Source organism: Leptopilina heterotoma, unplaced genomic scaffold, assembly GCF_015476425.1.
Source record: "Leptopilina heterotoma isolate Lh14 unplaced genomic scaffold, ASM1547642v1 Lhet_209, whole genome shotgun sequence".
NCBI classification, from domain to species: domain Eukaryota; kingdom Metazoa; phylum Arthropoda; class Insecta; order Hymenoptera; family Figitidae; genus Leptopilina; species Leptopilina heterotoma.
Window position 1 is genome coordinate 293161 of NW_025110924.1, and position 27870 is coordinate 321030.

The 27870-nt window shown below is 29.4% G+C and overlaps 1 protein-coding gene across 1 annotated transcript in view; it reads left to right on the plus strand.

Annotated features, from left to right (window-relative positions):
- The window catches only part of LOC122501316 (serine/threonine-protein kinase dst2-like), an 81614-nt gene that overhangs the window by 9984 nt on the left and 43760 nt on the right, over nucleotides 1–27870 (plus strand). Inside the window, exons 3-4 of the mRNA XM_043610675.1 lie at nucleotides 17751–17963; nucleotides 19114–19252. Coding sequence (XP_043466610.1) covers nucleotides 17751–17963; nucleotides 19114–19252 — 352 coding nt within the window. The remainder of the gene's footprint in view (nucleotides 1–17750; nucleotides 17964–19113; nucleotides 19253–27870) is intronic.

The window sequence follows — 27870 nt, forward strand, 5'->3', positions numbered from 1 at the left end:
TTTTTTCATTCAAATTATATATAAATTTAAATATCAAACTGTTTTCAAAAATTTCCAAAGGTTCAAACAAACAATTTTTTTTAATACTTCTTTCAAACCAAAACAAAAAAGGAAAATTTACAAGAAGTATAATTTATTACAAAATATTTTTTTCTTCCAGACAAAATTTTTATTAATCCAAAGAAACTTTGTTCTCTGACAATACTTAATTAATTGTAATTTAAAAACACAATAATTGGCAATTATTAATACGTAATAAATTATAATTAATGATATTAATATTATTAAATAGTAACAATAATTCATGATTATAATACAATTAACAATGATTAATACTTATAATAATTATAATGAAAAATCATTAAAAATTATAATATATAATATAATTATGATAAATAAATTTTGACTAATGAACACTAATATTAATTAATTAATTCTTTGATTTAAAGACTAATTGATGGCTAATTTCACCAACCTCAATTAAAAGTTAATCAATGATAAAATTAAACAATTAATTTTTCTAAATTAACAAATTAAAGTCAAAGAAAGAGAACTGATTAAAAAAAACTTTTTCTGTATTATTAATTAATTCAGTAATTAATAATAGCAAAAATAAGTAGTTAATAAATAATTAAAAATCAATGTTTAATAGTTAATTATTATTGCCTAATAAAAATGAATGAATGAATAAATAAATTAATTAATTAATACTCAAATAATGTTCTATTACAATTTTATACGAATTTCTTTAATTGTAAAATCAATGACAAATCATTGATTTTACTTTTCGGGTTTCACATTCGGGTGAGGGTGATACTACTTAAAAATTAAAATAAAATTGCGTATTCTTCAGAATTGTGTAAGGCTCGGTCCCTACTATCATTCAGGTGATTTTCAGATCATTAAAATTCTTAAATTTGGATAAAATAAATTTTTAATGTCTTTTTCCCAAAATTTTGATTGTCTGATGGCGTTCGGGTGGGGGTGCTACTACTTAAAAATTAAAATAAAATTCTCTATTCTTCAGGATTGTGTAGGGCTTAGTCCCTACTAGAACTGTAAAAATTTTCAGATGATTAGAATTGTTAAATTTGAAAGAAATAAATTTTTAATGTCTTTGTCCCAAAATTTTGATTGTCTGATGGTGTTCGGGTGGATCTGCTACTACTTAAAAATTAAAATAAAATTCTCTATTCTTCAGGATTGTGTAGGGCTTAGTCCCTACTAGAACTCTGGAAATTTTCAGATGATTAGAATTGTTAAATTTGAAAGAAATAAATTTTTAATGTCTTTTTCCCAAAATTTTGATTGTCTGATGGCGTTCGGGTGGACCTGCCACTACTTAAAAATTAAAATAAAATTCTCTATTCTTCAGAATTTTGTAGGGTTTAGTCCCTACTAGAACTCTGGAAATTTTCAGATGATTAGAATTGATAAATTTTAAAAAAATAAATTTTTAATGTCTTTTTAATAAAATTTTAATTGTCTGATGGCGTTCGGGTGGACCTGCTACTACTTAAAAATTAAAATAAAATTCTCTATTCTTCAGAATTTTGTAGGGTTTAGTCCCTACTAGAACTCTGGAAATTTTCAGATGATTAGAATTGTTAAATTTGAAAGAAATAAATTTTTAATGTCTTTTTCCCAAAATTTTGATTGTCTGATGGCGTTCGGGTGGGGGAGCTACTACTTAAAAATTAAAATAAAATTCTCTATTCCTCAGGATTGTGTAGGGCTTAGTCCCTACTAGAACTCTGGAAATTTTCAGATGATTAGATTTGTTAAATTTGAAAGAAATAAATTTTTAATATCATTTTTACCAAATTTTGATTGTCTGATGGCGTTCGGGTGGGGGTGCTACTACTTAAAAATTAAAATAAAATTCTCTATTCTTCAGGATTGTGTAGGGCTCAGTCCCTACTAGAACTCTGGAAATTTTCAGATGATTAGAATTGTTAAATTTGAAAGAAAGAAATTTTTAATATCATTTTTACCAAATTTTGATTGTCTGATGGCGTTCGGGTGGGGGTGCTACTACTTAAAAATTAAAATAAAATTCTCTATTCTTCAGGATTGTGTAGGGCTTAGTCCCTACTAGAACTCTGGAAATTTTCAGATGATTAGATTTGTTAAATTTGAAAGAAATAAATTTTTAATATCATTTTTACCAAATTTTGATTGTCTGATGGCGTTCGGGTGGGGGTGCTACTACTTAAAAATTAAAATAAAATTCTCTATTCTTCAGGATTGTGTAGGGCTTAGTCCCTACTAGAACTGTGAAAATTTTCAGATGATTAAAATTGTTAAATTTAAAAGAAATAAATTTTTAATGTCTTTTTCCCAAAATTTTGATTGTCTGATGGCGTTCGGGTGGTGGTGCTACTACTTAAAAATTAAAATAAAATTCTCTATTCTTTAGGATTGTGTAGGCCTCAGCCCCTACTAGAAGTCTAATAATTTTTAGATGATTAGAATTATTAAATTTGTAAGAAATAAATTTTTAATATCATTTTTACCAAATTTTGATTGTCTGATGGTGTTCGGGTGGACCTGCTACTACTTAAAAATTAAAATAAAATTCTCTATTCTTCAGGATTGTGTAGGGCTCAGTCCCTACTAGAACTCTGGAAATTTTCAGATGATTATAATTGTTAAATTTGAAAGAAATAAATTTTTAATATCATTTTTACCAAATTTTGATTGTCTGATGGCGTTCGGGTGGGGGTGCTACTACTTAAAAATTAAAATAAAATTCTCTATTCTTCAGGATTGTGTAGGGCTTAGTCCCTACTAGAACTCTGGAAATTTTCAGATGATTATAATTGTTAAATTTGAAAGAAATAAATTTTTAATGTCTTTTTCCCAAAACTTTGATTGTCTGATGGCGTTCGGGTGGGGGTGCTACTACTTAAAATATGAAATAAAATTGTCTATTATTCAGGATTGTGTAGGCCTCAGCCCCTACTAGAAGTCTAATAATTTTTAGATGATTAGACATATTAAATTTGTAAGAAATAAATTTTTAATATCATTTTTACCAAATTTTGATTGTCTGATGGTGTTCGGGTGGGGGTGCTACTACTTAAAAATTAAAATAAAATTCTCTATTCTTCAGGATTGTGTAGGGCTTAGTCCCTACTAGAACTCTGGAAATTTTTAGATGATTAGAATTGTTAAATTTGAAAGAAAGAAATTTTTAATGTCTTTTTCCCAAAATTTAGATTGTCTGATGGCGTTCGGGTGGGGGTGCTACTACTTAAAAATTAAAATAAAATTCTCTTTTCTTCAGGATTGTGTAGGGCTCAGTCCCTACTAGAACTCTGGAAATTTTCAGATGATTAAAATTGTTAAATTTGAAAGAAATAAATTTTTAATGTCTTTGTCCCAAAATTTTAATTGTCTGATGGTGTTCGGGTGGACCTGCTACTACTTAAAAATTAAAATAAAATTCTCTATTCTTCAGGATTGTGTAGGGCTCAGTCCCTACTAGAACTCTGGAAATTTTCAGATGATTAGAATTGTTAAATTTGAAAGAAATAAATTTTTAATGTCTTTTTCCCAAAATTTTGATTGTCTGATGGCGTTCGGGTGGGGGTGCTACTACTTAAAAATTAAAATAAAATTCTCTATTCTTCAGGATTATGTAGGGCTTAGTCCCTACTAGAATTCTGGAAATTTTCAGATGATTAGAATTGTTAAATTTGAAAGAAATAAATTTTTAATGTCTTTGTCCCAAAATTTAGATTGTCTGATGGCGTTCGGGTGGGGGTGCTACTACTTAAAAATTAAAATAAAATTCTCTATTCTTCAGGATTGTGTAGGGCTCAGTCCCTACTAGAACTCTGGAAATTTTCAGATGATTAGAATTGTTAAATTTGAAAGAAATAAATTTTTAATGTCTTTGTCCCAAAATTTTGATTGTCTGATGGTGTTCGGGTGGACCTGCTACTACTTAAAAATTAAAATAAAATTCTCTATTCTTCAGGATTGTGTAGGGCTCAGTCCCTACTAGAACTCTGGAAATTTTCAGATGATTATAATTGTTAAATTTGAAAGAAATAAATTTTTAATATCGTTTTTACCAAATTTTGATTGTCTGATGGTGTTCGGGTGGAGCTGCTACTACTTAAAAATTAAAATAAAATTCTCTATTCCTCAGGATTATGTAGGGCTTAGTCCCTACTAGAACTCTGGAAATTTTCAGATGATTAGAATTGTTAAATTTGAAAGAAAGAAATTTTTAATATCATTTTTCCCAAAATTTTGATTGTCTGATGGCGTTCGGGTGGGGGTGCTACTACTTAAAAATTAAAATAAAATTCTCTATTCCTCAGGATTGTGTAGGGCTTAGTCCCTACTAGAACTCTGGAAATTTTCAGATGATTAGAATTGTTAAATTTAGAAGAAATAAATTTTTAATATCATTTTTACCAAATTTTGATTGTCTGATGGTGTTCGGGTGGAGCTGCTACTACTTAAAAATTAAAATAAAATTCTCTATTCCTCAGGATTGTGTAGGGCTTAGTCCCTACTAGAACTCTGGAAATTTTCAGATGATTAGAATTGTTAAATTTGAAAGAAATAAATTTTTAATATCATTTTTACCAAATTTTGATTGTCTGATGGTGTTCGGGTGGGGGTGCTACTACTTAAAAATTAAAATAAAATTCTCTATTCTTCAGGATTGTGTAAGGCTTAGTCCCTACTAGAACTCTGGAAATTTTCAGATGATTAGAATTGTTAAATTTGAAAGAAATAAATTTTTAATGTCTTTTTCCCAAAATTTTGATTGTCTGATGGCGTTCGGGTGGGGGTGCTACTACTTAAAAATTAAAATAAAATTCTCTATTCTTCAGGATTGTGTAGGGCTTAGTCCCTACTAGAACTGTGAAAATTTTCAGATGATTAAAATTGTTAAATTTATAAGAAATAAATTTTTAATGTCTTTTTCCCAAAATTTTGATTGTCTGATGGCGTTCGGGTGGGGGTGCTACTACTTAAAAATTGAAATAAAATTGTCTATTATTCAGGATTGTGTAGGCCTCAGCCCCTACTAGAAGTCTAATAATTTTTAGATGATTAGACATATTAAATTTGTAAGAAATAAATTTTTAATATCATTTTTACCAAATTTTGATTGTCTGATGGTGTTCGGGTGGGGGTGTTACTACTTAAAAATTGAAATAAAATTCTCTATTCTTCAGGATTGTGTAGGGCTCAGTCCCTACTAGAACTCTGGAAATTTTCAGATGATTATAATTGTTAAATTTGAAAGAAATAAATTTTTAATATCATTTTTACCAAATTTTGATTGTCTGATGGCGTTCGGGTGGGGGTGCTACTACTTAAAAATTAAAATAAAATTCTCTATTCTTTAGGATTGTGTAGGGCTTAGTCCCTACTAGAACTCTGGAAATTTTCAGATGATTATAATTGTTAAATTTGAAAGAAATAAATTTTTAATATCGTTTTTACCAAATTTTGATTGTCTGATGGTGTTCGGGTGGGGGTGCTACTACTTAAAAATTAAAATAAAATTCTCTATTCTTCAGGATTGTGTAGGGCTTAGTCCCTACTAGAGCTGTGAAAATTTTCAGATGATTAAAATTGTTAAATTTAAAAGAAATAAATTTTTAATGTCTTTTTCCCAAAATTTTGATTGTCTGATGGCGTTCGGGTGGGGGTGCTACTACTTAAAAATTAAAATAAAATTCTCTATTCTTCAGGATTATGTAGAGCTTAGTCCCTACTAGAACTCTGGAAATTTTCAGATGATTAGAATTGTTAAATTTGTAAGAAATAAATTTTTAATATCATTTTTACCAAATTTTGATTGTCTGATGGTGTTCGGGTGGAGCTGCTACTACTTAAAAATTAAAATAAAATTCTCTATTCTTCAGAATTATGTAGGGCTTAGTCCCTACTAGAACTCTGGAAATTTTCAGATGATTAGAATTGTTAAATTTGAAAGAAATAAATTTTTAATGTCTTTTTCCCAAAATTTTGATTGTCTGATGGCGTTCGGGTGGGGGTGCTACTACTTAAAAATTAAAATAAAATTCTCTATTCTTCAGGATTATGTAGGGCTTAGTCCCTACTAGAACTCTGGAAATTTTCAGATGATTAGAATTGTTAAATTTGAAAGAAATAAATTTTTAATGTCTTTGTCCCAAAATTTTGATTGTCTGATGGTGTTCGGGTGGACCTGCTACTACTTAAAAATTAAAATAAAATTCTCTATTCTTCAGGATTGTGTAGGGCTCAGTCCCTACTAGAACTCTGGAAATTTTCAGATGATTATAATTGTTAAATTTGAAAGAAATAAATTTTTAATATCATTTTTACCAAATTTTGATTGTCTGATGGCGTTCGGGTGGGGGTGCTACTACTTAAAAATTAAAATAAAATTCTCTATTCTTCAGGATTGTGTAGGGCTTAGTCCCTACTAGAACTCTGGAAATTTTCAGATGATTATAATTGTTAAATTTGAAAGAAATAAATTTTTAATGTCTTTTTCCCAAAACTTTGATTGTCTGATGGCGTTCGGGTGGGGGTGCTACTACTTAAAAATTGAAATAAAATTGTCTATTATTCAGGATTGTGTAGGCCTCAGCCCCTACTAGAAGTCTAATAATTTTTAGATGATTAGACATATTAAATTTGTAAGAAATAAATTTTTAATATCATTTTTACCAAATTTTGATTGTCTGATGGTGTTCGGGTGGGGGTGCTACTACTTAAAAATTAAAATAAAATTCTCTATTCTTCAGGATTGTGTAGGGCTTAGTCCCTACTAGAACTCTGGAAATTTTTAGATGATTAGAATTGTTAAATTTGAAAGAAAGAAATTTTTAATGTCTTTTTCCCAAAATTTAGATTGTCTGATGGCGTTCGGGTGGGGGTGCTACTACTTAAAAATTAAAATAAAATTCTCTTTTCTTCAGGATTGTGTAGGGCTCAGTCCCTACTAGAACTCTGGAAATTTTCAGATGATTAAAATTGTTAAATTTGAAAGAAATAAATTTTTAATGTCTTTGTCCCAAAATTTTGATTGTCTGATGGTGTTCGGGTGGACCTGCTACTACTTAAAAATTAAAATAAAATTCTCTATTCTTCAGGATTGTGTAGGGCTCAGTCCCTACTAGAACTCTGGAAATTTTCAGATGATTAGAATTGTTAAATTTGAAAGAAATAAATTTTTAATGTCTTTTTCCCAAAATTTTGATTGTCTGATGGCGTTCGGGTGGGGGTGCTACTACTTAAAAATTAAAATAAAATTCTCTATTCTTCAGGATTGTGTAGGGCTCAGTCCCTACTAGAACTCTGGAAATTTTCAGATGATTAGAATTGTTAAATTTGAAAGAAATAAATTTTTAATGTCTTTGTCCCAAAATTTTGATTGTCTGATGGCGTTCGGGTGAGGGTGTTACTACTTAAAAATTGAAATAAAATTCTCTATTCTTCAGGATTGTGTAGGGCTTAGTCCCTACTAGAAGTCTAATAATTTTTAGATGATTAGAATTATTAAATTTGTAAGAAATAAATTTTTAATATCATTTTTACCAAATTTTGATTGTCTGATGGTGTTCGGGTGGACCTGCTACTACTTAAAAATTAAAATAAAATTCTCTATTCTTCAGGATTGTGTAGGGCTTAGTCCCTACTAGAACTCTGGAAATTTTCAGATGATTAGAATTGTTAAATTTGAAAGAAATAAATTTTTAATGTCTTTTTCCCAAAATTTTGATTGTCTGATGGTGTTCGGGTGGACCTGCTACTACTTAAAAATTAAAATAAAATTCTCTATTCTTCAGGATTGTGTAGGGCTTAGTCCCTACTAGAACTGTGAAAATTTTCAGATGATTAAAATTGTTAAATTTAAAAGAAATAAATTTTTAATGTCTTTTTCCCAAAATTTTGATTGTCTGATGGCGTTCGGGTGGGGGTGCTACTACTTAAAAATTAAAATAAAATTCTCTATTCTTCAGGATTGTGTAGGCCTCAGCCCCTACTAGAAGTCTAATAATTTTTAGATGATTAGAATTATTAAATTTGTAAGAAATAAATTTTTAATATCATTTTTACCAAATTTTGATTGTCTGATGGTGTTCGGGTGGACCTGCTACTACTTAAAAATTAAAATAAAATTCTCTATTCTTCAGGATTGTGTAGGGCTTAGTCCCTACTAGAACTCTGGAAATTTTCAGATGATTAGAATTGTTAAATTTGAAAGAAATAAATTTTTAATATCATTTTTACCAAATTTTGATTGTCTGATGGTGTTCGGGTGGGGGTGCTACTACTTAAAAATTAAAATAAAATTCTCTATTCTTCAGGATTGTGTAGGGCTTAGTCCCTACTAGAACTCTGGAAATTTTCAGATGATTAGAATTGTTAAATTTGAAAGAAATAAATTTTTAATGTCTTTTTCCCAAAATTTTGATTGTCTGATGGCGTTCGGGTGAGGGTGTTACTACTTAAAAATTAAAATAAAATTCTCTTTTCTTTAGGATTGTGTAGGGCTCAGTCCCTACTAGAACTCTGGAAATTTTCAAATGATTAGAATTGTTAAATTTGAAAGAAATAAATTTTTAATGTCTTTGTCCGAAAATTTAGATTGTCTGATGGCGTTCGGGTGGGGGTGCTACTACTTAAAAATTAAAATAAAATTCTCTATTCTTCAGGATTATGTAGGGCTTAGTCCCTACTAGAACTCTGGAAATTTTCAGATGATTAGAATTGTTAAATTTGAAAGAAATAAATTTTTAATGTCTTTGTCCCAAAATTTTGATTGTCTGATTTTGTTCGGGTGAGAGTGTTACTACTTAAAAATTGAAATAAAATTGTCTATTATTCAGGATTGTGTAGGCCTCAGCCCTTACTAGAAGTCTAATAATTTTTAGATGATTAGAATTATTAAATTTGTAAGAAATAAATTTTTAATATCATTTTTACCAAATTTTGATTGTCTGATGGTGTTCGGGTGGAGCTGCTACTACTTAAAAATTAAAATAAAATTCTCTATTCTTCAGGATTATGTAGGGCTTAGTCCCTACTAGAACTCTGGAAATTTTCAGATGATTAGAATTGTTAAATTTGAAAGAAATAAATTTTTAATGTCTTTGTCCCAAAATTTTGATTGTCTGATGGTGTTCGGGTGGAGCTGCTACTACTTAAAAATTAAAATAAAATTCTCTATTCTTCAGGATTATGTAGGGCTTAGTCCCTACTAGAACTCTGGAAATTTTCAGATGATTAGAATTGTTAAATTTGAAAGAAATAAATTTTTAATGTCTTTTTCCCAAAATTTTGATTGTCTGATGGTGTTCGGGTGGAGCTGCTACTACTTAAAAATTAAAATAAAATTCTCTATTCCTCAGGATTGTGTAGGGCTTAGTCCCTACTAGAACTCTGAAAATTTTCAGATGATTAGAATTGTTAAATTTAGAAGAAATAAATTTTTAATATCATTTTTACCAAATTTTGATTGTCTGATGGTGTTCGGGTGGAGCTGCTACTACTTAAAAATTAAAATAAAATTCTCTATTCCTCAGGATTGTGTAGGGCTTAGTCCCTACTAGAACTCTGGAAATTTTCAGATGATTAGAATTGTTAAATTTGAAAGAAATAAATTTTTAATATCATTTTTACCAAATTTTGATTGTCTGATGGTGTTCGGGTGGGGGTGCTACTACTTAAAAATTAAAATAAAATTCTCTATTCTTCAGGATTGTGTAGGGCTTAGTCCCTACTAGAACTCTGGAAATTTTCAGATGATTAGAATTGTTAAATTTGAAAGAAATAAATTTTTAATGTCTTTTTCCCAAAATTTTGATTGTCTGATGGCGTTCGGGTGGGGGTGCTACTACTTAAAAATTAAAATAAAATTCTCTATTCTTCAGGATTGTGTAGGGCTTAGTCCCTACTAGAACTGTGAAAATTTTTAGATGATTAAAATTGTTAAATTTAAAAGAAATAAATTTTTAATGTCTTTTTCCCAAAATTTTGATTGTCTGATGGCGTTCGGGTGGGGGTGCTACTACTTAAAAATTGAAATAAAATTGTCTATTATTCAGGATTGTGTAGGGCTTAGTCCCTACTAGAACTCTGGAAATTTTCAGATGATTAGAATTGTTAAATTTGAAAGAAATAAATTTTTAATGTCTTTGTCCCAAAATTTTGATTGTCTGATGGTGTTCGGGTGGACCTGCTACTACTTAAAAATTAAAATAAAATTCTCTATTCTTCAGGATTGTGTAGGGCTCAGTCCCTACTAGAACTCTGGAAATTTTCAGATGATTATAATTGTTAAATTTGAAAGAAATAAATTTTTAATATCATTTTTACCAAATTTTGATTGTCTGATGGCGTTCGGGTGGGGGTGCTACTACTTAAAAATTAAAATAAAATTCTCTATTCTTCAGGATTGTGTAGGGCTTAGTCCCTACTAGAACTCTGGAAATTTTCAGATGATTATAATTGTTAAATTTGAAAGAAATAAATTTTTAATGTCTTTTTCCCAAAACTTTGATTGTCTGATGGCGTTCGGGTGGGGGTGCTACTACTTAAAATATGAAATAAAATTGTCTATTATTCAGGATTGTGTAGGCCTCAGCCCCTACTAGAAGTCTAATAATTTTTAGATGATTAGACATATTAAATTTGTAAGAAATAAATTTTTAATATCATTTTTACCAAATTTTGATTGTCTGATGGTGTTCGGGTGGGGGTGCTACTACTTAAAAATTAAAATAAAATTCTCTATTCTTCAGGATTGTGTAGGGCTTAGTCCCTACTAGAACTCTGGAAATTTTTAGATGATTAGAATTGTTAAATTTGAAAGAAAGAAATTTTTAATGTCTTTTTCCCAAAATTTAGATTGTCTGATGGCGTTCGGGTGGGGGTGCTACTACTTAAAAATTAAAATAAAATTCTCTTTTCTTCAGGATTGTGTAGGGCTCAGTCCCTACTAGAACTCTGGAAATTTTCAGATGATTAAAATTGTTAAATTTGAAAGAAATAAATTTTTAATGTCTTTGTCCCAAAATTTTGATTGTCTGATGGTGTTCGGGTGGACCTGCTACTACTTAAAAATTAAAATAAAATTCTCTATTCTTCAGGATTGTGTAGGGCTCAGTCCCTACTAGAACTCTGGAAATTTTCAGATGATTAGAATTGTTAAATTTGAAAGAAATAAATTTTTAATGTCTTTTTCCCAAAATTTTGATTGTCTGATGGCGTTCGGGTGGGGGTGCTACTACTTAAAAATTAAAATAAAATTCTCTATTCTTTAGGATTGTGTAGGGCTTAGTCCCTACTAGAACTCTGGAAATTTTCAGATGATTATAATTGTTAAATTTGAAAGAAATAAATTTTTAATATCGTTTTTACCAAATTTTGATTGTCTGATGGTGTTCGGGTGGGGGTGCTACTACTTAAAAATTAAAATAAAATTCTCTATTCTTCAGGATTGTGTAGGGCTTAGTCCCTACTAGAGCTGTGAAAATTTTCAGATGATTAAAATTGTTAAATTTAAAAGAAATAAATTTTTAATGTCTTTTTCCCAAAATTTTGATTGTCTGATGGCGTTCGGGTGGGGGTGCTACTACTTAAAAATTAAAATAAAATTCTCTATTCTTCAGGATTATGTAGAGCTTAGTCCCTACTAGAACTCTGGAAATTTTCAGATGATTAGAATTGTTAAATTTGTAAGAAATAAATTTTTAATATCATTTTTACCAAATTTTGATTGTCTGATGGTGTTCGGGTGGAGCTGCTACTACTTAAAAATTAAAATAAAATTCTCTATTCTTCAGAATTATGTAGGGCTTAGTCCCTACTAGAACTCTGGAAATTTTCAGATGATTAGAATTGTTAAATTTGAAAGAAATAAATTTTTAATGTCTTTTTCCCAAAATTTTGATTGTCTGATGGCGTTCGGGTGGGGGTGCTACTACTTAAAAATTAAAATAAAATTCTCTATTCTTTAGGATTATGTAGGGCTTAGTCCCTACTAGAACTCTGGAAATTTTCAGATGATTAGAATTGTTAAATTTGAAAGAAATAAATTTTTAATGTCTTTGTCCCAAAATTTTGATTGTCTGATGGTGTTCGGGTGGACCTGCTACTACTTAAAAATTAAAATAAAATTCTCTATTCTTCAGGATTGTGTAGGGCTCAGTCCCTACTAGAACTCTGGAAATTTTCAGATGATTATAATTGTTAAATTTGAAAGAAATAAATTTTTAATATCATTTTTACCAAATTTTGATTGTCTGATGGCGTTCGGGTGGGGGTGCTACTACTTAAAAATTAAAATAAAATTCTCTATTCTTCAGGATTGTGTAGGGCTTAGTCCCTACTAGAACTCTGGAAATTTTCAGATGATTATAATTGTTAAATTTGAAAGAAATAAATTTTTAATGTCTTTTTCCCAAAACTTTGATTGTCTGATGGCGTTCGGGTGGGGGTGCTACTACTTAAAAATTGAAATAAAATTGTCTATTATTCAGGATTGTGTAGGCCTCAGCCCCTACTAGAAGTCTAATAATTTTTAGATGATTAGACATATTAAATTTGTAAGAAATAAATTTTTAATATCATTTTTACCAAATTTTGATTGTCTGATGGTGTTCGGGTGGGGGTGCTACTACTTAAAAATTAAAATAAAATTCTCTATTCTTCAGGATTGTGTAGGGCTTAGTCCCTACTAGAACTCTGGAAATTTTTAGATGATTAGAATTGTTAAATTTGAAAGAAAGAAATTTTTAATGTCTTTTTCCCAAAATTTAGATTGTCTGATGGCGTTCGGGTGAGGGTGTTACTACTTAAAAATTGAAATAAAATTCTCTATTCTTCAGGATTGTGTAGGGCTCAGTCCCTACTAGAACTCTGGAAATTTTCAGATGATTATAATTGTTAAATTTGAAAGAAATAAATTTTTAATATCATTTTTACCAAATTTTGATTGTCTGATGGCGTTCGGGTGGGGGTGCTACTACTTAAAAATTAAAATAAAATTCTCTATTCTTTAGGATTGTGTAGGGCTTAGTCCCTACTAGAACTCTGGAAATTTTCAGATGATTATAATTGTTAAATTTGAAAGAAATAAATTTTTAATATCGTTTTTACCAAATTTTGATTGTCTGATGGTGTTCGGGTGGGGGTGCTACTACTTAAAAATTAAAATAAAATTCTCTATTCTTCAGGATTGTGTAGGGCTTAGTCCCTACTAGAGCTGTGAAAATTTTCAGATGATTAAAATTGTTAAATTTAAAAGAAATAAATTTTTAATGTCTTTTTCCCAAAATTTTGATTGTCTGATGGCGTTCGGGTGGGGGTGCTACTACTTAAAAATTAAAATAAAATTCTCTATTCTTCAGGATTATGTAGAGCTTAGTCCCTACTAGAACTCTGGAAATTTTCAGATGATTAGAATTGTTAAATTTGTAAGAAATAAATTTTTAATATCATTTTTACCAAATTTTGATTGTCTGATGGTGTTCGGGTGGAGCTGCTACTACTTAAAAATTAAAATAAAATTCTCTATTCTTCAGAATTATGTAGGGCTTAGTCCCTACTAGAACTCTGGAAATTTTCAGATGATTAGAATTGTTAAATTTGAAAGAAATAAATTTTTAATGTCTTTTTCCCAAAATTTTGATTGTCTGATGGCGTTCGGGTGGGGGTGCTACTACTTAAAAATTAAAATAAAATTCTCTATTCTTCAGGATTATGTAGGGCTTAGTCCCTACTAGAACTCTGGAAATTTTCAGATGATTAGAATTGTTAAATTTGAAAGAAATAAATTTTTAATGTCTTTGTCCCAAAATTTTGATTGTCTGATGGTGTTCGGGTGGACCTGCTACTACTTAAAAATTAAAATAAAATTCTCTATTCTTCAGGATTGTGTAGGGCTCAGTCCCTACTAGAACTCTGGAAATTTTCAGATGATTATAATTGTTAAATTTGAAAGAAATAAATTTTTAATATCATTTTTACCAAATTTTGATTGTCTGATGGCGTTCGGGTGGGGGTGCTACTACTTAAAAATTAAAATAAAATTCTCTATTCTTCAGGATTGTGTAGGGCTTAGTCCCTACTAGAACTCTGGAAATTTTCAGATGATTATAATTGTTAAATTTGAAAGAAATAAATTTTTAATGTCTTTTTCCCAAAACTTTGATTGTCTGATGGCGTTCGGGTGGGGGTGCTACTACTTAAAAATTGAAATAAAATTGTCTATTATTCAGGATTGTGTAGGCCTCAGCCCCTACTAGAAGTCTAATAATTTTTAGATGATTAGACATATTAAATTTGTAAGAAATAAATTTTTAATATCATTTTTACCAAATTTTGATTGTCTGATGGTGTTCGGGTGGGGGTGCTACTACTTAAAAATTAAAATAAAATTCTCTATTCTTCAGGATTGTGTAGGGCTTAGTCCCTACTAGAACTCTGGAAATTTTTAGATGATTAGAATTGTTAAATTTGAAAGAAAGAAATTTTTAATGTCTTTTTCCCAAAATTTAGATTGTCTGATGGCGTTCGGGTGGGGGTGCTACTACTTAAAAATTAAAATAAAATTCTCTTTTCTTCAGGATTGTGTAGGGCTCAGTCCCTACTAGAACTCTGGAAATTTTCAGATGATTAAAATTGTTAAATTTGAAAGAAATAAATTTTTAATGTCTTTTTCCCAAAATTTTGATTGTCTGATGGCGTTCGGGTGGGGGTGCTACTACTTAAAAATTAAAATAAAATTCTCTATTCTTCAGGATTGTGTAGGGCTCAGTCCCTACTAGAACTCTGGAAATTTTCAGATGATTAGAATTGTTAAATTTGAAAGAAATAAATTTTTAATGTCTTTGTCCCAAAATTTTGATTGTCTGATGGCGTTCGGGTGAGGGTGTTACTACTTAAAAATTGAAATAAAATTCTCTATTCTTCAGGATTGTGTAGGGCTTAGTCCCTACTAGAAGTCTAATAATTTTTAGATGATTAGAATTATTAAATTTGTAAGAAATAAATTTTTAATATCATTTTTACCAAATTTTGATTGTCTGATGGCGTTCGGGTGGACCTGCTACTACTTGAAACTACTACTTTCACCCTAAGCGTCGACGCCAACTTCAGCGACCTAATAGTAATGATTATCATAACCACACAGTTTTTAAAAAATAAACTGAATTTTAACATTTTATGGTAATTTACTTTCACACGCGAATAAAATATATAAGTAAATATAATAAATAAAAGGAGATTTATCATTTTGATTTGTATGCGCTTTCCTTTGAATCGTGAATTTTTACACAAGCGCGGAAGTAATGCGAAAAAACATGAAAATATAATCTTCCATCTTGTATAGAGATTAAAAAGTCATGTAGCGTTTCTTAAAAAGCATAATGCAATAAATCAACCGGTGAATACAAAAAGAATCTTTTTTTTCGCCTCTTCAAGTTCCGAATTCACATTGAAAGGAGCATGCTGCGAGAGTACACCTTCTTTCTCTCTTTCTCGGTCATCACTCTTATTATTTCTCCTGCGTAAAATCTTGACCACACTCTATTTTCGAATCGTTGTCGCGCATAAGATCCTTCAAGGACGAAAGGCGGTTTATCGCGTATAAAATTTCATTTCCCGCTTCATTGGCAAATTACAGGAAGAGAGAAGAAAGCCCCTTGAACGAGTCACTGTACTTTGATATTATATTATATTCACCAACAATTTTATACATACAATTATATATATATATATATATATATATATAAAATATGTATATATAAATGATCTTTAAGGAACAGGACCAATCATATAAAATTATATATATGAAAACCTGTTTTTCATTACTTTTCCTTTCGATAGGAAATTCTCAATATAACAAGTTAATTAGTTGCTTTTAATTAATATTTTAATTTCTAACTAGAATCCTTAATTACTTTTGATTTATTTAAATGATTCTTGTACGCCTCTTAATAATTAATAAGATAATTATCAAGTGTCGGATATTGTGATTTTAAATGTGAATTATAATTTTACAAATAAAAGTGAACAAAGAACGTAATTAAGCAGAATAATGTTATTCTCAAAATAATAAATAATTTATAACGAAAAATTCCATTAATTAAGTAATAAAAATTTATTATATTATTACTATAAAAAGCTATGCTATTATTATCAAAGTAATCAAGCAAGAAATAAAATTTAATCAAAAAATAATTTAATAAAAATATGATTTATACTTTTATTCTCTTAATCTGCTCTCTGAATTTAAATTTCACTCTAAAATTTTAATAATTTAAATAAATTTAAATAAAAAAATAAAATTCACTGTAAAATTTCAAAATTAATTAAACAACTTATAAAAAAATGGTTATAAAACATGAAGAAATCGATCACTCCGAGTCTTCGACTCGGAGCAATCAATATCTTCATGTTTTATAATAACTAACTGATAAAATCATTATTTTATATTATAAGAATATTTTTACTGTAACTTATTTAAAATTACTTTCATTACTTTCATAACTTCAATTCAATTATTCTTTTCCAGAATTTTTAACTAAAATTCTTCTATAAATTAATTATTCATTCATTTTTAATAATTTTTGATAACTTTCTTTGAACATTTTCAAATTCTTTTGTTTGCAATTCAATTTTTACGAAATTCAATCGATTATTCGGAAATTCTTTGATCAAATATAATAGAAAATAAAAACTTAAAATAATTTCAAAAAAGTTCCATTAAACCTTTTCGAAAAATTAAATCTACATACAATTTTCATTTAAAAGTATGAAAATTTCAAACTTTCAAAGATTTAAATATTATTTAAAATTTTTAATGTAATTTATTCATTTTTAAATCAATTTTTATTAGAAAATCCTACGAGAATTCAATTATTTAAATTCAAAAATAAATAATTTATTAAACCATATACTGTTTCTCAGAATTGAATTCTCATAAAGAAATTTATCAACAAATTTTTAAATAATTAAAATTCTTTTGAAGAATTTTAATAACATTTTTAATAATAATTTTAATCCAATTTTTAAGAACAATTTTAATAAAATTTTTAAGAATAATTTTATTTGTCAAGAAGTTCGATTAAAATTGCATTAAAAATAATTGAATCTCTTTTAAAAATTTTATTTTTTATAAAAAAATAATTGAATTATTGCGAAGAAATTTTTAAAAAAAATTGTAAATAATTGAAATTCTGTGAAATTTTTATTATTTATGAAAATAGTTAAATGTTTTCGTAGAATTTTATTAAAATTTTTATTAAATAATTGAATTCTTCGCCTTTGGAAAATTTGATTAAAATAGTAAATATTAAAAATCATTGAATTGAGGAAAATTTTTGAAAATAATTGAAAGTTTGCCAAGAATTTTATTACAATTTTTGAAAATAATTGAATTTCTGACATCAATTGTAACTGCTCCAAAATTCAATTTCTTTTAGTGTTTTTAAGTAAAATTCTTCTATAAATTCATTATTTTAACAATCAATTAAGTATGTATTAAAAAAATTTATCTAATTGCAGTAGAATTTGAATTATTAAAATTTTCCAAAAACCTAAGTTCTTTAAGATTTTTAATTAAATTCATTGAAAATTGAAATATTACCAAATTTCAAATTAAAACCATTTGAAGTTAATTTATTTCTAGAAATTGTACCTTCTCTTCGGAGCGACAAACAATTAAAATAAAAAAAGGAAGAAAATAAGGAAAATAATGATAATTTTATTTTCAGCGGTCAGTGGGCGAAGGTATTTAAATGCAGAGCCCGATCATCTGGAATTTTATATGCAGCCAAATATTCGTCTAGGAACAGATTTAATGCAGATTGCAGTGCAGAATTAAGACATGAAATAGCATTATTATCACTATGCTCACAATCACCAAGAGTCGTTCGTCTACACGATGTCTACGAAACACCCAAGGAAATCATTTTAGTCATGGAATAGTAAGTTCATTATTGTTTACTATTTTTTTTAATAAAAATAAAAGATATAATTTAGAGTAAAATTTTCAAAACAACCAAAGAGGTTAGAAAACGTCCACAATTTCTCAACTATTCTTAGTCACTCTTTCTGAGTAAGAAAAAAATTATAAACAATAATTATTGTTTATAACAATGTACAGCAGTTGACATATTATTTCTTTCACTATTTAGTATTTTCTATGTCAAAATTTCGGTTTGTTGCACTTTTTTCCCAAAATTATCTAATTGTAAAATACTTTTACAAAATTTAATATATATTTTCTCTCCGTGTAATTAAAAAAAAGCGGATTATAAAAAGTCCATAATTTCTCAGTTAAAGTAAAACCATTTCTGACTAACAAGATCTACACTCATTTTTAATTACACTAAACTAACTTTTCCACCGCAATTGAAATTTTTTCCTCTTCCTTTCTCGAATACAAAAATTTCATACAAAAGGGAAATAAAATACATATTTTATTCAACGATCATGACCATGACCATGTGGAGAACACTTCTCTCGGTGGCAATAATTAAGGTTGACGCAACTATTTTCCTATACAGTGAATTAAAGCAACATAGTCATAGTCAAGGACGGAATTTTCTTTTCTTCCCACACACACACAAACATATACAATACGAAAACTGACAAAAAAACATTTCAAATAATTATTTCGAATCTTTCGACTCAAATAACTTTCAAGAAAATTTATAGTTATATACCAAGCATGTATAGCTCATACGAGAAAGGGAAAGTAAACAAAAAAAAAATAATTGAAAAACAACAACAAAGATAAATAAATTGAATTTAAAGTCTGGCATTCCCTGTTTATTTTCTCGATGTAGAGAAACATATACAAGAAAGGTTATTGGCAATATATAAAAAAAAAGGAAGGGAGGAGAACTGACCTAGCTTAATGGTGAAAAAAAAGAAATTTGCATTGAGAGAGAGAGACACCGCGGCGAGAAGTATAATACCAAAAGTGCAAGAGCCAAGCCCATTTGGAAATTGGCCATTTAATTTAACGACAACAATGACATGTCGGTGCAATAATAAATATACAAGTATATATGTATATATATATACAATTGCAATTGTTGATGGATTTTTTCTTTCCTTTTTTTTACCCAGCGCACCTGGCGGAGACCTGCAAACGCTGATAGACGGTGATTTGGTGCCCCTCGAAGGTGACGTGGTCCACTTTGTCAGACAGCTAGTGGAAGGACTTGCCTACCTCCACGAGAGAAATATCGCCCATTTGGACATCAAGGTAAGTTCGACCCATAAAAGGTCGTACAATACTCGCGTACATTTCGTCTGTGTTGGTTGACTCGACGTGTCTTTTTCAGTGTATATATACATGCACATATAAATGTTTATACGAGGGTCGTTGTAGGTAAAGCAAGAAAATTTTTTCAATTTAGCGCTGCAACTATTCAAAAGGCGAACTGTATCATTAAAAAAAATATTCTTTTCCTATTCTCTCTAATTTTTCAATTAATATCTAAATCTAAATCATTAAAAAAATATATTTCTTCTTTTCTCTCTAATTTTTGAATTAATATCTAAATCCTAGTATCCTACACCCAGAGAAAAATATTATTTAAACCAAATATATTTTATTTGAGTTAAATAAACGTATATTTTTCTCAGAACCAACTACTTTTTATTTCTTTTAAATAAAAATTCTATTCGACATAAATAAAACAATTTGAGCAAATTTTATTTGAACCAAATAGTATTTATTCGAAATAAACTAAAAGTCTAGATGGTTCTGAGACAAATACACAATTTCTCTGGGTGTAATATCCTAATGATCTAATTTTTGATTTATGATTCCTCTTGAAAAAAGAATCCGCAAAAATCGGAACCGAAGTTTATTCAATTCTTCCTATTTATCGTTCACTAATAAAAATTTATTTGATCCAAATAACCAATTACTTGTCTTCAGACAAGTAATTGATTATTTGAATCAAATAAATTTTTTTCAGTTTTGTTAAAACTAATAAATATTTATTTGTATCGAGTCATCTTTATTTAAATCAAATAAACTGCTATATCTGCATCAACAAGGTTGCCACAAACATTATTTTAATTTTATTTCCCCCAGCGACTTGAAAACAAAATTGTCACTAAAAAATGTAATTAAAATAAAAAAATTATATTTTCTTCTGTTTAGAATTTATAAGCATATTATTGATGTGTCGCCCATCCCTTAGTTAATAAAAAATTTTTAATTTGACCGTATATTAAAATTAAGATAAATATGCTTCCTATCGCTGAGTTTACATCAACCAGGTCCACCTGAGCGTGTTATGACGTGACTTCCAGGCCTAACTTTATCCGAAATTTAAAACATGTCCGAAGTTACAAAATCATCCAAAAGAATTAAATTTAATTTACCGTCAAAATTTGCGAAATCTATCCTAAAATTCCGCGAATAACTTTTCCCATCGCTGGGTGTACATCAGCCGGGTCCGCCTGAGCGTATTATTCTATGGTCGCCTGAATTAATTTTAATTTCACGAAGTCTATCTACGAATTAAGCAAAATACGCTGCCCATCGCTAGGTGTACATTAAACAGCTGGGTCCACCTGAGCGTATTATTCTATTGTCGCCTGAATTAATTTTAAATTCACGAAACCTATCTATAATTCACGCTAAATACGCTGCCCATCACTGGGTGTACATCAGCTGGGTCCACCTAAGCGTACTATTCTATTGTCTCATGAATAAATTTTAAATTTACAAACCTACTATAAATTACGCCAAATACGCTGCCCATCGCTGGGTGTACATTAAACAGCTGGGTCCACCTGAGCGTATTATTATGGTCGCCTGAAATAATTTTAATTTAACGAAATCTATCTATAAATTACGCCAAATACGCTTCCCATCGCTGGATGTACATTAAACAGCTGGGTCCACCTGAGCGCATTATTATGGTCGCCTGAATTAATTTTAATTTCACGAAACCTACTATAAATTACGCCAAATAAGCTGCCCATCGCTGGGTGTACATCAGCTGGGTCCACCTGAGCGTACTATTCTATTGTCTCCTGAATAAATTTTAAATTTACAAACCTACTATAAATTACGCCAAATTCGCTGCCCATCGCTGGGTGTACATCAGCTGGGTCCACCTGAGCGTATTGTTGCCTATTGTCGCCTGAATTAATTTTAAATTCACGAAACCTTTCTATAAATTACGCCAAATACGCTGCCCATCGCTGGGTGTACATTAAACAGCTGGGTCCACCTGAGCGTATTATGGTCGCCTGAAATAATTTTAATTTCACGAAACCTACTATAAATTACGCCAAATACGCTGCCCATCGCTGGGTGTACATCAGCTGGGTCCACCTAAGCGTACTATTCTATTGTCTCCTGAATAAATTTTAAATTTACAAACCTACGCCAAATACGCTGCCCATCGCTGGGTGTACATTAAACAGCTGGGTCCACCTAAGCGTATTATTCTATTGTCTTCTAAATACATTTTAATTTCACGAAACCTATCTATAAATTACGCCAAATACGCTTCCCTTCGCTGGGTGTACTTTAAACAGCTGGGTCCACCTGAGCGTATTATTCTTTGTCGTCTGAAATAATTTTAATTTAACGAAATCTATCTATAAATTACGCCAAATACGCTTCCCATCGCTGGGTGTACATTAAACAGCTGGGTCCACCTGAGCGTATTAATATGGTCGTCTGAAATAATTTTAATTTAACGAAATCTATCTATAAATTACGCCAAATACGCTTCCCATCGCTGGGTGTACATTAAACAGCTGGGTCCACCTGAGCGTATTATTCTTTGTCGTCTGAAATAATTTTAATTTAACGAAATCTATCTATAAATTACGCCAAATACGCTTCCATTAAACAGCTGGGTCCACCTGAGCGTATTAATATGGTCGCCTGAAATAATTTTAATTTAACGAAATCTATCTATAAATTACGCAAAATACGCTTCCCATCGCTGGGTGTACATTAAACAGCTGGGTCCACCTGAGCGCATTATTATGGTCGCCTGAATTAATTTTAATTTCACGAAACCTACTATAAATTACGCCAAATACACTGCCCATCGCTGGGTGTACATTAGCTGGGCCCACCTAAGCGTACTATTCTAATGTCTCCTGAATAAATTTAAATTTACAAACCTACTATAAATTACGCCAAATACGCTGCCCATCGCTGGGTGTACATCAGCTGGGTCCACCTGAGCGTATTGTCGCCTGAATTAATTTTAATTTCACGAAACCTACTATAAATTACGCCAAATACGCTGCCCATCGCTGGGTGTACATCAGCTGGGCCCACCTAAGCGTACTATTCTATTGTCTCCTGAATAAATTTTAAATTTACAAACCTACTATAAATTAGGCCAAATACGCTGCCCATCGCTGGGTGTACATCAGCTGGGTCCACCTGAGCGTATTGTTGCCTATTGTCGCCTGAATTAATTTTAAATTCACGAAACCTTTCTATAAATTACGCCAAATACGCTGCCCATCGCTGGGTGTACATTAAATAGCTGGGTCCACCTGAGCGTATTATGGTCGCCTGAATTAATTTTAATTTCACGAAACCTACTATAAATTACGCCAAACACGCTGCCCATCGCTGGGTGTACTTTAAACAGCTGTGTCCACCTGAGCGTATTATTATGGTCGCCTGAATTAATTTTAATTTCACGAAACCTATCTATAATTTACGCCAAATACGCTTCCCTTCGCTGGGTGTACTTTAAACAGCTGGGTCCACCTGAGCGTATTATTCTTTGTCGTCTGAAATAATTTTAATTTAACGAAATCTATCTATAAATTACGCCAAATACGCTTCCCATCGCTGGGTGTACTTTAAACAGCTGGGTCCACCTGAGCGTATTATTCTATTGTCTTCTAAATAAATTTTAATTTCACGAAACCTATCTTTAAATTACGCCAAATACGCTGCCCATCGCTGGGTGTACATCAGCTGGGCCCACCTAAGCGTACTATTCTATTGTCTCCTGAATAAATTTTAAATTTACAAACCTACTATAAATTACGCCAAATACGCTGCCCATCGCTGGGTGTACATCAGCTGGGTCCACCTGAGCGTATTGTTGCCTATTGTCGCCTGAATTAATTTTAAATTCACGAAACCTTTCTATAAATTACGCCAAATACGCTGCCCATCGCTGGGTGTACTTTAAACAGCTGGGTCCACCTGAGCGTATTATGGTCGCCTGAATTAATTTTAATTTCACGAAACCTACTATAAATTACGCCAAATACGCTGCCCATCGCTGAGTGTGCATCAGCAGGGTCCACCTAAGCGTACTATTCTATTGTCTCCTGAATAAATTTTAAATTTACAAACCTACGCCAAATACGCTGCCCATCGCTGGGTGTACTTTAAACAGCTGGGTCCACCTGAGCGTATTATTGAAGACTCGCCTAGCTCTATCTTTTTTTGCGTAATTTTAATTTAATTTGTAAAATTGATACGAAATAAATATATTTTAATTGAATATGCAAATTTTAACGGTATTAAATTTAATTCTATTAATTCGGATTTAAAAGAAAAATCATTTTGTGCTCCCCTAAATTTAATGTTGCTATTCATTTATAAAAATAATTTCAATCTTGACAATTTTTTAGACCTTTTGAATATAATTAAATTTCTGCAAATTAATTTTGAAGGTAAATTAAATTCTTGTAATAAATTTTGTTAATTATATAAAAATAATTGAATTTACAATGAATTCTATTAAAATTCCTTGAAAATAATTGAATTTCGTCCAAGAATTTATTTATTACTAAAAATATTACTATTTGACCGACTTTTTACTACAGAATTAGTTATTCTTTATTTTTATAATTAATTCATATTCATAGAGAACGTGTTTTTTAACGACAAAATTGTAATTTCAATTTAAATGTAACTTTTAATTGTTTAAATAGTAAAATTGTCACTGATCCAAATTATCAATCTCAATTTATTTGACCATAAATGATTATCATTTATGATTTTATGAGAGGAAAAATATTGGTAGTTAATAAAAGAAGCTCTAATGGAAATGATACCATAAAATTCCAAAAGCAAAGACAAAGAACCATAAAGATATTCAAATGACCAAATAATTGCAAATTTCATTTTAAAACAAATCTGTGTAATAAATTTTAATTCGTGATTATGTATTTCACTACTACAATTTATAGGAAATTACGCCCATAAAATGGCATTCTTAAAATAATTTTAATATTTTAATTAAATTATACCCCTAATTATATAGAAAATAAACTTATTTATCGATTACATTAACTGAATGTTTAATTTAATGAAAACGTTAATTAACACAGGTCTTATTTAATTAAATTGCGTTTAAACTCAATTTCAACTGGTTAAATACAATTTAGTTAACTAAAAATTTATTAGTAAATAATTATTAGTTGTTGTTAATATTATTAATTTAAATAATTTGTAGGCCAGTTTTTCCACAATTGTTTGTTTATTAACTTATGTTATTAAAACAACGTTTCGGTAGTAACCACTACCCTTATCAAGTTTAAATTAAAAGCAATAAAGCATTGTCAAGAAAATAATTAAGTTTTTGTAAAATAAAGTATTTTAAATATTATATCATTTTCGTTCAATTAATAAAATTTTTTTAAAAAAAAAAAAAAAAAAAAAAAAATTTTATTAATTGAACGAAAATGATATAATATTTAAAATACTTTATTTTACAAAAACTTAATTATTTTCTTGACAATGCTTTATTGCTTTTAATTTAAACTTGATAAGGGTAGTGGTTACTACCGAAACGTTGTTTTAATAACATAAGTTAATAAACAAACAATTGTGGAAAAACTGGCCTACAAATTATTTAAATTAATATATTAAGAATCCACAAATAAAATTTCATCTAACTAGTTAATATTATTTATTCACTATTTTTTTATTAAATTTTATTAAATTATAATTATAAATATTATTTAGTTATTAAATTTATTAAGTATAATTATTATTTATTCATTATTTATTTAGAACTAAATGAAGTTTATTTATTTATATATCGTGTAAACTAAATTTTTGATAGTTAAATGAATTTAGTTTAATAAAATTAGTTATCTGACTAAACTTTTATTTAAATTTTCAACAATATTCACCAATAATAATAATTTAATGTCAAGTCGAACTTTTCGATAATAAATAAATTGCAACCAGTTGAATAAAGTGTAAAACTACAATTTATCAATATATAGACGAAGAGGAGAGAAGAATGATATTAATAAAGTTGATGACGATAATGAGAATAATAAAAATTGTGGAAAAAAAATCCGAGACTTGAGTATGTCAACGTGTTGCCCTGACTTTATTTAATGTTTATTTATTTTTCTTTTTCAAGAGTGATAAGCAATTATCTTATAGTGTATAAAGACGCGGAGAAGAAGGAAAAATTTGCCATAACGTGCGAAGGATAAAAGACGGGATTTTAAACATGAAATGAATGCGTATTGGTCGATTTAATGAATAATTAGTGCAACCAACAACCGCCTCCTCTTCTCCTTCATTTCAGTCGCACATACATCCCCCTCTCTACTTTTGCAAAAATTATCTCTCAACTCTAGACACAGAAATCACTTACGCAGCATCCACAACTTGTTATTCGATTTCTAATTTTCAGAGAAAAATTTTATTTAAACCAAATATAATTTATTTGAATTGAATAATTATTTCTAAAAATTAACAATACATATTCATATTATAACAATACAATAACAATACATATTCAATACATATTCATTCTCTAAATTTATGTTATAAAAGAGCATCAAAAATCGACAAAAGAAAAAGAGAAAGAAAAAAAGAGCACCAGAGAGAAAAAGAGAAAGAGAGAGAGAGAGATATGTAGGCGAAAAAAATTTTCACAACTGAAATTATAAATTTTATGATGAAACGATGATCCATAACGAATTCATCCTTGATGGAGGATGCTCGACACTTAGTGAGAACGACGACCCGATGCGGAGAGGAGACTATCGAGGATAACGATTGACCTCGACCTTAACGAGGGAGCCAATCTAAGGGTCCTATATGTATATATATATATACAATATGTAAAAGGGGTCTCTTGACCTCGACAATCAAAATAAACTTCATACACCAGGCCCGTTCTCTTTTCTTATTCTCGAGAGATATTTTTATCCGACACCCACATTATGGATTACCTCGACTTCCCAAATAAAAACCTATATATTACTATATTTATTTATAAAATACCGGAGAGAAATTCGTCAGGTAAAAGAACTAAATATTTCACACAGTGCAGCTTCCTTAATTAAATATGATTTACCAACCTTATCTTCTACACTATATGTACTTGCAAATACTCATTTAATTATAATTATAAATTTTCATCAAAAAAAGTATATTCATTAATTAGCAACGTTCTTTTTTAAAACGGAAATTATTTTTCACCGGTATTAATTAATATTTTATATTATTTTATTATTTTTATTATTGTATACAATAATAAAATATAAAAGTAATAAAATAATATAAATACTAATTAAATTTAAAGGAAATAAAATAAAAAATAATAAGGTTCCCGAATTTTTGAATTTTATTATTTAGGAAAATAATTCTATTCCGTTGAGATTAGTAGATATGGAAAAAAATTTAATTTCAGCCAAGAATTTCAATATTTGCAAAAACTATTGAATTATTGTGAAAAAATTCTTAGAATTTTTGAAGTTTAATTCTTACTATCGACACGTTTTTTTCGCAAAATGAAAAGAATAAAACAATTTTTTAAAAGTTTTCGTTTATAAAGTATGAAAATTAAAGGATAAACGAAATGAAGAAGAAGAAGAAGTAGAAAAACCAAATTATAAAAAATTAACAAATTTATTAGAAGAAACCAAATGCAAATATAGAAAAATAATTTCGTCAGGGGAAGAGGGGGAGGGGGGGGCAAAACATCCCGGAGTTACATTTTGAAGAGCCCTTTGTTCGTCAAGAGACCGTAAAAGGAAATCCAATTTGTTTTCTGGATACTTATCGCAAATCGTCGTCGCGCCTTGGAAGCTACGTAAACGACAGCACAAACGGTCGTAATTAAACCTTTCCCTGATTCTCTTTTCTTTTTCATTATTTGCTGATTGTGTCTGACACTATAATATGGTGCTTCGTCGTCAGGAACATGGTTCACGGTCATCCTGATTTTCCGATATCACACGCTGATGACGACGACGACAACAACAACAACACCAACGACTCCTTCCAAACAACAACACGATATTAATCCAGGGACAATGTATATATAAATATTTTTATAAAAATAATATTTTAATAAAATAAAATAAAAGAGAGGAGAAACTACTATTATCATTAAGCAAAAGAAGAACGAGTTCCATGAAACATGTTTTACTTTCGCACCCAGAGGAATGTTTTATTTTTAACCAAAAATACGTCGAAATAAAATTTTTTGACACAAATAAACGATTACTTGTCGGAAAGAAACTTTCTATTTAAACCGAAGAAAATTTATTTAAAATTTTAAATCAAATAAAGTTTATTTGTAACAAATAAATTTCCACTTCTTGGTTTTAATAAGAAAATTATACGATTTCTCTGGGTGCAAAGTCTGTTCGAAAATAGCTGAAAATTTCAATTTACACCAAGATTGAAATATTTGCGACATTATTATCTTCCCTAAAAAGCAGTTTTGAATTATTTTCCCTGCGATTTTGATCGATCAATTCGAATGGTTCAACTATATAGCAATATAAGATGAAGGAGAATTTTTTTATAGGACAACCGAACGATGACTCGGCCAACCATATACGATTTATGGTCACGGAGGTTACACACGGACTTTGGTTAGCAAG